The sequence below is a fragment of the Portunus trituberculatus genome, chromosome 38 (genome assembly GCF_017591435.1).
Source record: "Portunus trituberculatus isolate SZX2019 chromosome 38, ASM1759143v1, whole genome shotgun sequence".
NCBI classification, from domain to species: Eukaryota; Metazoa; Arthropoda; class Malacostraca; order Decapoda; family Portunidae; genus Portunus; species Portunus trituberculatus.
This window is the reverse complement of record NC_059292.1, coordinates 3,649,139-3,663,004: the sequence shown is the minus strand read 5'-3', so window position 1 is coordinate 3,663,004 and position 13,866 is coordinate 3,649,139. Positions and strand designations below refer to the sequence as shown.

Below are 13,866 nucleotides of genomic sequence, written 5' to 3'. Positions count from 1 at the left end.
CAAAACTGCCCTCCTACGGCTTCTATCCTTCTCTCTGCAACTTTATCTCAAGTTTCCTTTCCGACCGCTCTATTGCTGCTGTGGTAGACGGCTACTGTTCTTCTCCTAAACCTATTAATAGTGGTGTTCCTCAGGGTTCTGTCCTGTCACCCACTCTCTATTATTCATTAATGACCTTCTTAACCAAACTTCTTGCCCTATCCACTCCTACGCTGATGATACCACCCTACATCTTTCCACGTTCTTTCAGAGACGTCCAACCCTTCAGGAAATCAACAGATCACGCGGGGACGCCACGGAACGCCTGACTTCCGATCTTCTAAGATTTCCGATTGGGGCAGAGAAAATCTAGTAGTTTTCAATGCCTCAAAAACTCAATTCCTCCATCTATCAACTCGACACAACCTTCCAGACAACTATCTCCTCTTCTTCAGTGACACTCAACTGTTTCCCTCTTCCACAATGAATATCCTCGGTCTGTCCTTTGCTCATAATCTTAACTGGAAACATCACATCTCATCTCTTGCTAAAACAGCTTCTATGAAATTAGGTGTTCTGTATAAGGGCCTTATCCGTCCCTGTATGGAGTACTCTTCGCATGTTTGGGGGTTTCAGTCACACAGCTTTGCTTAATTAATAGGGTGGAATCGAAAGCTCTTCGTCTCATCAACTCCCCTCCTCTGACTAACTGTCTTCAATATCTTTCTCACCGCCGAAATGTTACATCCCTTTCTATATTTTATCGCTATTTTCATGGTAACTGTTTTACTGATCTTGCTAACTGCATGCCTCCCCTCCTCCTGCGGCCACGCTGCACAAGGCTTTCTTCTTCCTCTCATCCCTATTCTGTCCAACTCTCTAATGCAAGAGTTAACCAGTACGCTCAATCATTCATCCCTTTCACTGGTAAACTCTGGAACTCCCTCCCTGCATCTGTATTTCCGAATTCCTACAACTTGTCTTCTTTTAAGAGGGAGGTATTGAGGCATTTGCTCCCCTAATTCTGGCTGACGGTTTTGGCACTTTTTGAACTCTTTGGAGAGCCAGCGCTCAAGTGGGCCTTTTTCTAACTTTTTTTTTTTTTTGCCCTTGGCTGGCCCTCTTCCCTACGTAAAAAAAAAAAAATGTTTGTACACGTTATTTTTTTTATTTATTTATTTATTTTATTTTATTTTATTTATTTATTTATTTATTTATTTATTTATTTTATTTTATTTTTTTTATTTATTTATTTTTTTTTTTTTTGTGCATAACGAGCTTCTCTTCAGGATACTTGTTCCGCGGTTGCACACACACACACACACACACACACACACACACACACACACACACACACACACACACACACACACACACACACACACACACACACACACACACACCTACATTGTTTACAGTATCTTAAGTTACACCAGTTTTTTTTTTTTTTTTTTTTTAGAGAGCTTCCAAAAACCTCTTTGGATTTACTAGTTTAGTGGATGTAGGAATTAGATAAATAAACACGGGTTACCACTTCACGCACCTAGAAAATAATGATAATGATGATGGTGAAATGTGATGCAGTAAATGTTTCCAACCATTGATGTTGAAAATACCCCCAAAAAAATATATTAGAAGAAAGAAAAAAGGCTAGTCTTTGCTATATGAACATTCCCTGCAGGATCAGGTACCCCATTACTGCTACTGCCTGCTGTTCATCCCCCTGGCGAGGCTAAGTGGCTCATATGCCCTACTAGAAGCGTCTTGTGGTCTGACTGAGCAATACACGCGGCGATCAGCACACTCAATAGGCGGTTACTGTCCATTTCAGAGTCTATAAGGATAATATGAGGTACAAGAGATGGAGATGGAGGTAGGATATGAGGCAGGAAGGAGACGGAGAGGAAGATGGGAGAGGAAAGAGGAAAAAAGAGTTTTGAGAGTTAGAATGTTGAGAGATACGCCATATCTACCTCAAGCAAATTCATTCCCTGTGTACATATCTAATCAGTTTCTGCCACTGTCGCCCTGCTAGCCGACATTAAACTCCCCTAACTCCTTCAATACCATGACCCATTTCCATATTCATTGTACTTAATATCTGGTGACTTTTTACAGCTTCAGAATTCATGTGTGGGGGATTAAAATAGTGAAGACTGTTCCCATTAATAGTACCATGACGCGTCTCCATATTCATTCTGTTTACTGTATTTGGTGATTTTATACAGTTTCAGAAACTCATGTGGGAGGGATTAAAATAGTGAAGACTTTGGCCATTAAGTTGCTGTCCTCCATAGACCCTTCCTAATGCCAATGAAATGGTTTAATCGTTCACGAATCTCAAGGCCAAATTGTGTCCCAGTACGGAAGGAGGTAATGAAACATGCTTGGTAATTTAGTGCGGTATCGTGAATCAGGGGACAGTGTCAAACAAATGGTGCCACAATGTGATATTAACCCAACTGTTTATTTGGAAGATATATATTTCCAGTAAACTATGCCGCATATTGTGTGAAGCGTAAAGTAGGTCACGCACGCACGCACGCACGCACTCACTCACTCACTCACTCACTCACTCACTCACACACACACACACACACACACACACACACACACACACACACACACACACACACACACACACACACACACCCTCCTATTTATTTTTATCTTCCCCTCTTTCTCTTTGGCTCACTTCCTGTTCATATTTGATTTTCTCTCATCTCTCTCTCTCTCTCTCTCTCTCTCTCTCTCTCTCTCTCTCTCTCTCTCTCTCTCTCTCTCTCTCTCTCTCTCTCTCTCTCTCTCTCTCTCTCTCTCTCTCTCTCTCTCTCTCTCTCTCTCTCTCTCTCTCTCTGTTTCACTGTTTGTTTGATCTGCTGCAGTCTGTGACGAGACAGCCACACGTTACCCTACGGAACGAACTCAGAGCTCATCATTTCCGATCTTCGGATAGGCCTGAGACCAGGCACACACCACACACCGGGACAACAAGGTCACAACTCCTCGATTTACATCCCGTGCCTACTCACTGCTAGGTGAACAGGGGCTACACGTGAAAGGAGACACACCCAAATATCTCCACCCGGCCGGGGAATCGAACCCAGGTCCTCTGGCTTGTGAAGCCAGCGCTCTCTCTCTCTCTCTCTCTCTCTCTCTCTCTCTCTCTCTCTCTCTCTCTCTCTCTCTCTCTCTCTCTCTCTCTCTCTCTCTCTCTCTCTCTCTCTCTCTCTCTCTCTCTCTCTCTAATTGTCTCACTGGGACCAGTTTTCTACGTTCGCGCAGATGAAATCGCAACGAAACTAATAAAATTGACATTGCAACTCTTCCTTTCTTTTGTAAACGCTCGCTGTATCTTCATAGAGGAGGTAAAATGCATGTCAGAATTTTAGGTAAAGCAAATTTGGGCTTTCCCTTAAAATGTGGTGTTTCTTCAGCTTAATTAATCTTCTTTCAATTATCTCTCTCTCTCTCTGTCTCTCTCTCTCTCTCTCTCTCTCTCTCTCTCTCTCTCTCTCTCTCTCTCTCTCTCTCTCTCTCTCTCTCTCTCTCTCTCTCTCTCTCTTCACTGGAATGGATCAATCTTTATATAGTTTTTCTTTTTTTTTTTTTTTTTTTTTTTTTTTTTGTTTCCGTAATTTCTCTTTATTGCTTTCATTCTTTTGTCTCTTTTTTTTTTCTTTATTTATTTTGTTCGTTTCATCCTCCCTTCTTCCTTTCGCTGCTTCTCACTTTTCCTCCCTTCTTTGTCTCTTTCTGTCCTTTCTTTCCTTTTTTCTTTCTTTCTTTATTTCTCTCTATTGTCTATGTGCTCCTTTCACCCCCTTAAGTTAATACTCTTATCCTGTCATTTGGCTTGCAGGGTTCTCTTCCTCTTAGAACTTCGCCCATTTCCCCCGGCATCCTCCAACCTCCTGCTCTCATTGTTGTCCCAGCCACTTTCATTCTGCTTATAATAGCCACTCGAAGCACTCCTAACCATTTTTCTGTGGTCTAGTATGGCGCGCACCTGCTGTTCGTGTCTCCATCTGCGGCTTTTCTTCCCCTTCAAGATGTCCTTTGCTCCACTTAACATTTCCAGGTCTCTCTCTTAGTTCTCTTCTCTTCTCAATGAATTAACCAATGAAAAAACTCCTCAGATATTCAGGTTATGACTATTCAGATTCCTAGTTTTCCTCCTCTGCTTTGTGTTTTAAACCCTTCAGTACTGGGACACATTTTTACCATGAGATTTGTGTAATATTAGTACTGTCATTAGGGAAAGGTCTAAGGAGGTTAGGAGATAATGGCCACAGTCTTCAGTGTTTCAATCCACCCACACAAGTTTCTGAAGCTGTATAAAATCCCTAGATAGTAAGCAGAGTGAATATGAAAACGTGTAATGGTACTGAAGGGGATAAGGACGATTGGACAATCTAAACAATGTAACAACTTTCCATTTTAGTGATTGTGTAGGCGAAAGAAACTCATACCGCGGTCACTGTGAGGAACCGGCCGGCTTGACACGTGCGGGAAGGTTGTAAGGTTGTTGGGAGAGAGGCAGTGGTGCGGGAAGAGAAGAGGAGAGGTTTGTGTGGGAGTTGTGCGGGAAGAGAAGAGGAGAGGTTTGTGTGGGAGTGGGGCGGGAAGAGAAGGGGTTTGTGCGGGAGTGGGACGGGAAGAGAAGAGGAGAGGTTTGTGTGGGAGTTGTGCGAGAAGAGAAGATAAGGGTTTGTGCGGGAGTGGGGCGGGAAGAGGATAAGTGGGGACGGGAAGAGAAGAGGAGAGGGTTTGTGCGAGAAGAGAAGATAAGGGTTTGTGTGGGAGGGACGGGAAGAGAAGAGGAGAGGTTTGTGTGGGGGAGTTGTGCGAGAAGAGAAGAGAAGAGGTTTGTGGAGTGGGACGGGAAGAGAAGAGGAGAGGTTTGTGTGGGAGTGGATCGGGAAGAGAAGAGGAGAGGTTTGTGTGGGAGTGGATCGGGAAGAGAGAGAAGGGGTTTGTGGAGTGGAAGAGAAGAGAAGGGTTTGTGTGGGAGTGTGTGGGAAGAGAAGAGAAGGGTTGGGAGTGTGTGGGAGTGGATCGAGGAAGAGAAGAGAAGAGAAGGGTTTGTGCGGGAGTGGGACGGGAAGAGAAGAGGAGAGGTTTGTGTGGGAGTGGATCGGGAAGAGAAGAGAAGGGGTTTGTGCGGGAGTGGGGCGGGAAGAGAAGAGAAGGGTTTGTATGGGAGTGGGGCGGGAAGAGAAGAGGAGAGGTTTGTGTGGGAGTGGGGCGGGAAGAGAAGAGAAGGGTTTGTGCGGGAGTGGGACGGGAAGAGAAGAGGAGAGGTTTGTGTGGGAGTGGGGCGGGAAGAGAAGAGAAGGGTTTGTGTGGGAGTGGGACGGGAAGAGAAGAGAAGGGTTTGTGCGGGAGTGGGACGGGAAGAGAAGAGGAGAGGTTTGTGTGGGAGTGGATCGGGAAGAGAAGAGAAGGGGTTTGTGCGGGAGTGGTGGAGCCTCTGACGGGAGTGGGCGTGCGGCAGCTTACCCTCACAGTCCTGGGTCATTGGCATGCAGGCACGAGAGGCTGAAATTGGCGAGAATTTACAAGTATTGAAAAATTATAGCAGAATTTACGTTTGTTTATATGTTTGCCCAAAGAAACGTTTATCGAGGATATTAGTTTCATCTGATAGGAAGTGTTTACAATATGCACGCCTTTTATTTTCATTGGCAAGATTAAGAAAAAAGAGAAATGAGATATTGTGGAGTTTATATTTATACAAGACACATATTTTCCTAGGGTACTATGTACAATAGGAAACACAGCGTTCACCAACAGTTAATATAGGTCGATTCCTTGGATTATTTGAAACAGAGACGTACACTTAACCTCATAAAACAATGAAATATGACACTCAACATTCACCAACTGAAACTTAAAGAAAAAAAATATTATGTACTCGAATTTGTTAGGAGAGAGGAGGGATTAGGAACACGCATGTGAGCACTCAGCTTAAGAGGATCAGTAAAGCGCGAGGTAAGAGCCGCGCCGCATTAACACTCTTTGCCATAACTCCAGGTTACAAGAATGCATTCCCACACAGAACCGCCAGACAGCTGCGCCTCGTCCTGGAGTCTTTAGCAGTGTGTATCATCTCCCTCATCTCCGAGAAGAGCGTGGCGGAGAGACCATTATGCAACACTCCACGAAAACTCTAAAGTGGAGGAAGACTTAATAGGAAAGGAAATCTCTTTTCATTTTTCCCACCCCCCAAAAAAAATATCATCTTTTTTCCTATCTACGAAATTACTGACTACCACCATCGCCACCTTCCAGTCCTAATCACGAATTTCCCATAAGCACTCTCAGAAAATAGCACTATAAGAAAAATAATTGGAAGCGTCAATTGATCACGTTTCAGCCCCTTTTGTTATAGTCATTACCTATATCAATCCTTCTATTTTTTTTAATGTGAGAGGAGCACTGACCACGGGCAACGAAGAAAGCTAAAAAAAAAAAAAGGAAAAGAAAAAAGAAAGCGCTTGCCGAGGTGTCAGTTTCAAAAAGAAGTAAAAAAACATCATCAAAATTTAAGCAAAGGTGTCTTGAAAGCTCCCTGTAAAAGGTTTAAACCCCTTGAGTACTATGACGCGTTTTCCTATTCATTCTGCTTAGTATTTGGTGATTTTATACAGTTTCAGAAAATTATGTGGCGATTAAAATAATGAAGACTGTGGCCTTTAATCTTCTGACCTCCATAAACACTTCCCAATGCAAATAAAATCGTCTAATCACACACAAAACTCATGGTAAAAATGCGTCTCAGTACTAAGGGAGTTAAGTCAGGAAGGAGAAACTGCGGAAGTTATGGAGTTTCAGATTCTACCAGGATGAATGATTAAGAATACTGGTTATAGTTCTTGCATTATCTATCATCTCTCTTCCTTCGACAGGCTGCAAGAAGGACCAGTTCCGCTGTGGTGACCGGTGCATCTTATGTTCCCAGCTCTGCGATAAGGTGGAGCACTGTGATGACGGCGAGGACGAGCGGGACTGCCGTAAGTGTTGAGTCTATGGTTCTTTTCGCTTCAGCGCCTCTGTCTGACCTTCCCCCTGCTCTACCATTTTTTTTACTTTTTTTTTTTTTGCGGTGTCACATATTATTTCGTTGTTTTGGTAATATATTTTTGTAGTAGTTGCGTAGTTTTTTAGTAGTTGTAGTAGTAGCAGTAGTAGTAACGGTAGTAGTAGTAATAATAGTATTAGTAGTAGTTTTAAGGGAGTGGACTCAGTGTGAAGTATTGCTTATTCAATACAAGGATTCTCAGTGGGCAAGTTCTGATTAATAAAGGCGAATATCCTATTAATATGACCTAACAACTTGCTGCCTGTCCTAATAGATGGAACTTCGAACTTTGGGGAGAGAGAGAGAGAGAGAGAGAGAGAGAGTTGTTTCTGTTTATTTTTCCCGTGAAGGAGAATACCCAAGCGAAAATAAGAACATGCAACTTGAATTACCGCTTCTCCAAAAGTCACCGGAAAAAAAGAAGCATGCAACTTTCAGCCAATGTAGCACCAGAAGTGTCTTGATACTGTGAAACACTACATTTTTTTTGTACAGGGGAAGAAATCGAGTAACGTTCTTATTTCAATGACCTCACATCGAACACGCATGGTCTCGGGAGCACAAGATACGAAAATTGACGAGAGTTAACCCCAAAAAACACCTAAAGATTTCGTATAATTGGGCTTTCTATGACCTCTACTGGTGCTTCATCGGGGCGGAACACGAGCCGAGACACTGACTGGTTGGTTTTCCCTGCGCTTCTCACACTCTACTCACTCAGCAGCTTCCAGGATCACGGGCCATTGGGCGGCAATCGGAGAAACCCAGTCACTCTCACTACCACTCCTATCTAAATTTCGAAGGATAGAAAAAGTTGGAGAGATACGAATAAAGTGTTTCTGAGACTCCCCTCCCGATACAATGGCTCTCCACCCTGGCATCTGCAGTGCACCCTGGTCCTCTCTCTCTCTCTCTCTCTCTCTCTCTCTCTCTCTCTCTCTCTCTCTCTCTCTCTCTCTCTCTCTCTCTCTCTCTCTCTCTCTCTCTCTCTCTCTCTCTCTCTCTCTCTCTCTCTCTCTCTCTCTCTCTCTCTCTCTCTCTCTCTCTCTCTCTCTCTCTCTCTCTCTCTCTCTCTCTCTCTCTCTCTCTCTCTCTCTCTCTCTCTCTCTCTCTCTCTCTCTCTCTCTCTCTCTCTCTCTCTCTCTCTCTCTCTCTCTCTCTCTCTCTCTCTCTCTCTCTCTCTCTCTCTCTCTCTCTCTCTCTCTCTCTCTCTCTCTCTCTCTCTCTCTCTCTCTCTCTCTCTCTCTCTCAAGGAAGTCCTGCTCTCACGGTCGAACACTATAACTTCTGCCACACCAATACTGACTTGAACGTGGAGGAGTCAGTGTCTGAATAGAGAGCCCAAACTTGTTGATAGCGTGCTAACAATACCTCGGGTTGAAGGCGTTTCTGCTCCTTACAATCTTGTTTATTTTTCCGTTATATAATAGATAGTTTACTTACCACAAAGAGCCTCATAAGAACAGCGTAAGATTTCAACATTCTCTCTCTCTCTCTCTCTCTCTCTCTCTCTCTCTCTCTCTCTCTCTCTCTCTCTCTCTCTCTCTCTCTCTCTCTCTCTCTCTCTCTCTCTCTCTCTCTCTCTCTCTCTCTCTCTCTCTCAGTACCTTAACGATTTCATTATCACAGCATCGGCTTAATCTCACTCCAGATACCATTACAAGGTTACATTCAACTCACAGTGAAAGAACGCGTTGAAAAAATTATCTCTTGTTACACATCCCTTGCCATTAGAGTTTGTTTTTAGAGTTGAAACCAAATAGAACCCCTCATCACACCCCCCTGTCTCTACCACCCTCCATCACCTCTGCCCTTGCGTTGACTTTCCTGATCACAACTTACCCGCTAAAATCATTAGAATGCACTTCAGCCCTTCTCCCGCCGTGTAACTGATCCACCAGTACTTAAAGTGGTGTGCGCTTAGGTGTTGGGGACAAACTGAGTGGTGTGCAGTATAGGGATGAATGAATGCAAGCCACTCCCTCATGTTTATTAAGCAAGGCCGCTCGTTACGCACTTCCTACTTGCATTGTCTCAGATTACTTCACTGCCCTCCACTTTACTTGACTTCATGTTGTTTTGTTGTACACGTCAAGATGGGAGTCTGCGGGTTGATTACTGTATGGTATTCTTATATTGTGTGTGTGTGTGTGTGTGTGTGTGTGTGTGTGTGTGTGTGTGTGTGTGTCATGAGTGGGCGAGAAGAAACACACACACACACACACACACACAGGATAAATAAAGTAATTGTATAATGGCTACAATGTTTCACTTATATACATGTAACCTTTTTACTACCATGGTCATCCTTTGTTAGAATTAAAAGCAATGGTGATAAATGTTTGCATGGACACACACACACACACACACACACACACACACACACACACACACACACACACACACACACACACAGAGAGAGAGAGAGAGAGAGAGAGAGAGAGGAGTTAACTTTGTCATCTCCAGGCTCTATAAGTATTTAAGTGATTCTGAAATAAAAGTATCTTAAAAGAAAAAAAAACTAGATGATTATAGGAACAAAAAAATATCTTGTGTATTAAAAAGAAAGCATTTCAACTAGTGTTAGGAAATGACAAAGCATGAAATCCACTATCACAAAGCAGTCATAGAGATTAAAGTAAATATAGTGGGAAAAGAACACCTTATTGACCCGTGCATTTCAACCAGTTACCAAAATAAGTACAGAAATTAATGAATAGATGAATAAATAATGATAATCCACAGAAGGCTTAACACATTCGTTGGGATACATTTTTATCTTGAGATTTGTGCACGATTAGACCATTTTATTCACAAAGGTCTATGGAGGTCAGAAGATTAATGGCCACAGTCTTCACTATTTTTAATCCCCCACATGAGTTTCTGAATTTGTGTAAAATCACCAAATAGTAAACAGAGTAAATATGGAAACGCGTCATGGTACTGAAGGGGTTAAAATCGACTAACATCACTAAAATTCAGCCAGTATGAATGTATGTGACTAGTGTGTAGGTAGAGACACTGTGAACTCTCTTACGTCGATTTAAGTAAGATATTCAGTATTGAAATTATATATGCGTCTACTTTTCCTTTCTTTATTTCTTGTAATCTCTTGTAGGAATGGGATCAGTGTAAAGGTGTAAAGGTTGAGACAATGTAAACTCTCAAGAAGATTTAAGTAGAAAGATAATCAACATTGAAATTATATATGCCTACTTTTTTTTTTTTTTTTTTTTTTTTTTTTTTTTTTAAGTCTGTAATGTTCGTCCTCGTGTTTGAGGAAGGCGGTGGCGTAGCAGACAAGGTGGTACGAATGAGACCAGACAGACGTTCAAGTGTAGGTTCGAATCCCACTTTGTGCCGCCTTGAAACTTTGTCATTTGTCGAGGGTTTAAATTTACCTACATGTCATCATGGTACCCAGGTTCTAGGTGGAGGTGTAATTGTCTTACACCAAAGATGTGCTTGGGTGGAGATATGGGCCCTAATATGAATACCACTATAAATAAAATGGCCTGCGCCGCCAATGGGTGGAAGCTGGACAGCGCTTCCCATACTCTTCAAGTATACCTACAGGCACTACAAAACTTAATATAAAAGAATAATTAAGTAATGTTTTCCTTCACACACCGTCTCCGAATCTTCTTCAGGCTTCTCATCCACCTCTTTCCTGTACTGACCTTACTTACGTGCAAGATACTTAACACCAAAATAAACTGATCTTTTCCTTTTTATTTACATTTTTTTTCACCAAACGTACGAAATGCATCCTCCTTTTCATGCCCCACAATGGTGTTCTAAGTGTACGAACTCTTCTGTCTGCCCGTGACGTGCCCACACCACCTCAGTCTGGCCTGTGTTATAAAAACCTTTGCTCTCTCTCTCCATCACTGCTTTCCAAAGGTTCCAGTTGAAGATAGTCGTGTTTTTCTAAAGTATTTCTATGTTTCTGGCGAGAGATTGGCAAGATTTCTAGTTTATTAAATAGAGAAATTTGAAAATCCGGTTAGTTGTCTGTGTGGCCTTGGAAAATTATCTTAGTGAAAGGGGAGAGCGATTCTGAATAAGGGTGCCTGTCCCCCTCAGCACATTCATCACGCCTTCCACTGCCTCACCTCGTTAACACGTCATCATTAAGCGATAAAAATATAATGAAGGACGAGCATAGAAAACGGCGCTTTCCATGTTTAAGAATCTCTCTCTCTCTCTCTCTCTCTCTCTCTCTCTCTCTCTCTCTCTCTCTCTCTCTCTCTCTCTCTCTCTCTCTCTCTCTCTCTCTATCGACCTTTCTATCTATCTATCTATCTATCTATCTATCTATCTGTCTGTCTATCTATCTATCTATCTATCTATCTATTTATTTATTTATCTGTCTATCTATTTATCTCTATCTCTCTATCTATCTATCTATCAATCTATTTGTCTATCTATCTATCTATCTATCTATCTACCTACCTTCCTTTCTATCTATCTATCTTTCTATCTGTCTATCTTTCTCTCTATCTTTCTATCTATCTATTTATCTATCTCTGTCTTTCTCTCTATCGACCTATCTATGTATCTATCTATCTATCTATCTATCTATCTATCTATCTGTTTGTCTATCTTTCTATCTATCTGTCTATCTATTTATTTATTTATTTATCTGTCTATCGATCTATCTCTATCTCTCTATCTGTCTTTCTTTCTTTCTTTCTTTCCTTCCTTCTATCTATCTATCTATCTATCTTTCTATCTGTCTATCTATCTATCTTTCTATCTGTCTATCTTTCTCTCTATCTTTCTATCTATCTATTTATCTATCTCTGTCTTTCTCTCTATCCATCCATCTATTTATCTATCTATCTATCTACCCATCTATCTTTCCCTATCTATCTGTCTATTTCTATCTATCTCATGTTTTATTTTTACCTCATTTATTTTGTAGAATGAATGAAGCTCGTTACGTTCCGTCTTTTGATTTTGCTTTCTGACATTTTCTGTGAGTATTTTTGGCACAAGTGACAACCGGAGCCAATATATCTCCCCGATCCACTGCCCTGTCTGGAGATTTTTTTTTTTTTTTTATTATTATTTTTTTTTTTTTTTCACATCCGTCTTAATAATGTTTTCGCGTATAAATATTCTGCTGTGTTCCCTTGCAGATGACTAGGTACCAAGATACTACACGTGTTCATTCATGCTAAGTTGTTGTTGCTGTTGTTGTTGTTGTTGTTGTTGTTGTTGTTGTTGTGGGTTTGTGTAGTTGCTAAATTGCTGCATTTTTTTTTTTTTTTTTTTTTTTCATCTTTCTCTTTCTCTTTTCCTTCGACGCATATCATCGTTCTTGTCTGACCTTCTTTTATTCTCTGATGTAATGGTAAGTTGGTATTCTCTCTCTCTCTCTCTCTCTCTCTCTCTCTCTCTCTCTCTCTCTCTCTCTCTCTCTCTCTCTCTCTCTCTCTCTCTCTCTCTCTCTCTCTCTCTCTCTCTCTCTCTCTCTCTCTCTCTCTCTCTCTCTCTCTACTCATCTACTCTACCATCCTCTAATGTCAGTCACACCTTGCATCCTTCACGCCACGCCCACATCTTGCGACACTTCTTAATGGAGGTTTTCAACTGTTATTGTTACGACCCTCTTAATATTGTCCTCATTTCCCTTTCTCTTATAAAGAAATATAAAAATCTGGGTATTCTTCGCTGTCTGCTTTGTATTCAAGTTTCCATGTTTTCCGTTTATTAGGAACTCCATGGAAACCTTTTATGAAATCTAATTATAACATTGCGTACTCATTCATCTTGGCTATCACTCTCACTTTTATTTTATTTTTAAATTAGACTTACTCCTCTGGCAACTTTTTTATACTTTGGCGAATTTTCTACTGATCTCTTTTCTAAACACAAGTAAGAGAGAGAGAGAGAGAGAGAGAGAGAGTGATATTAAGAGCTACAAATCATAAAAATGAGAGCTTGCGAGTAAAAGAAAGAAAATTATGACCATAACTGTTGCTGCACAATGAGAGAGAGAGAGAGAGAGAGAGAGAGAGAGTGAGATGAGGTCTTAAGAGGATTATATTGCACTAAAGGGTAAGCAAGCACAATGTTCTTAATGTGTCTGTACAGAGGTGATTTGAACCTCGAATTGTGTGTAGAGGCGAGACTCAGAAGGTTCCATTGCCACGCCAACGTTTCACTCCACCTTTTAGTCAGCGCCGTGAATCAAGGCTGCTCATCTCCCCGTCCTGCATGTAATACCCTTACAAATCCAGGCTATCCATAGTGTAGTGGTCTGCATATGACTTTTAATAGATGTTTGTACTTGTTAAACTTTTCAGGCAAGTCTCCGTAAGCAGAGAGAGAGAGAGAGAGAGAGAGAACAATAAACGTGCTCCTGTTGGAAATGTTACGGTCTGCGAACAAAATAAATGAAAAAGAATAAATAAATGAATAAAAGGTAGAGGAATAGATAGACAATTAAATGTCATGTGGTTATTTTGTCAAGAGTTTCGATATTTTTTTTTCTTTTTTTTTTTAAGGAATCAGGTCTCTGTTCTTTATCCTTTAGAGTCCTTTAAGTCATACTCGTCATATCCGTATCGCATTACTCTTTTATCATACAACTATTTCTTTTACCATATTTGTGGGGGATTAGGTTTATATTCCATCTCGTTTTTACTTTAGGATTCTTTCATCGAGTCGCTCACTTTAATCAGGAAAAAAAACTGAAATATTGTATCTCCTTTTATTTAACTATGACCTTCGATTGATTGATTGTGTGTGTGTGTGTGTGTGTGTGTGCGCGCGTGTGTGTGTATTTAAATGTC

The 13,866-nt window shown here is 41.3% G+C and overlaps 1 protein-coding gene across 3 annotated transcripts in view; it reads left to right on the top strand.

Moving 5' to 3' along the window:
* LOC123514755 (low-density lipoprotein receptor-related protein 4-like) overlaps nt 1-13,866 on the top strand; it is a 112,298-nt gene that overhangs the window by 77,682 nt on the left and 20,750 nt on the right. For all 3 annotated transcript variants that reach the window (XM_045272863.1, XM_045272864.1, XM_045272865.1), the window contains one exon: nt 6,891-6,995. In XM_045272863.1, the coding sequence (XP_045128798.1) occupies nt 6,891-6,995 (105 nt within the window). The remainder of the gene's footprint in view (nt 1-6,890; nt 6,996-13,866) is intronic.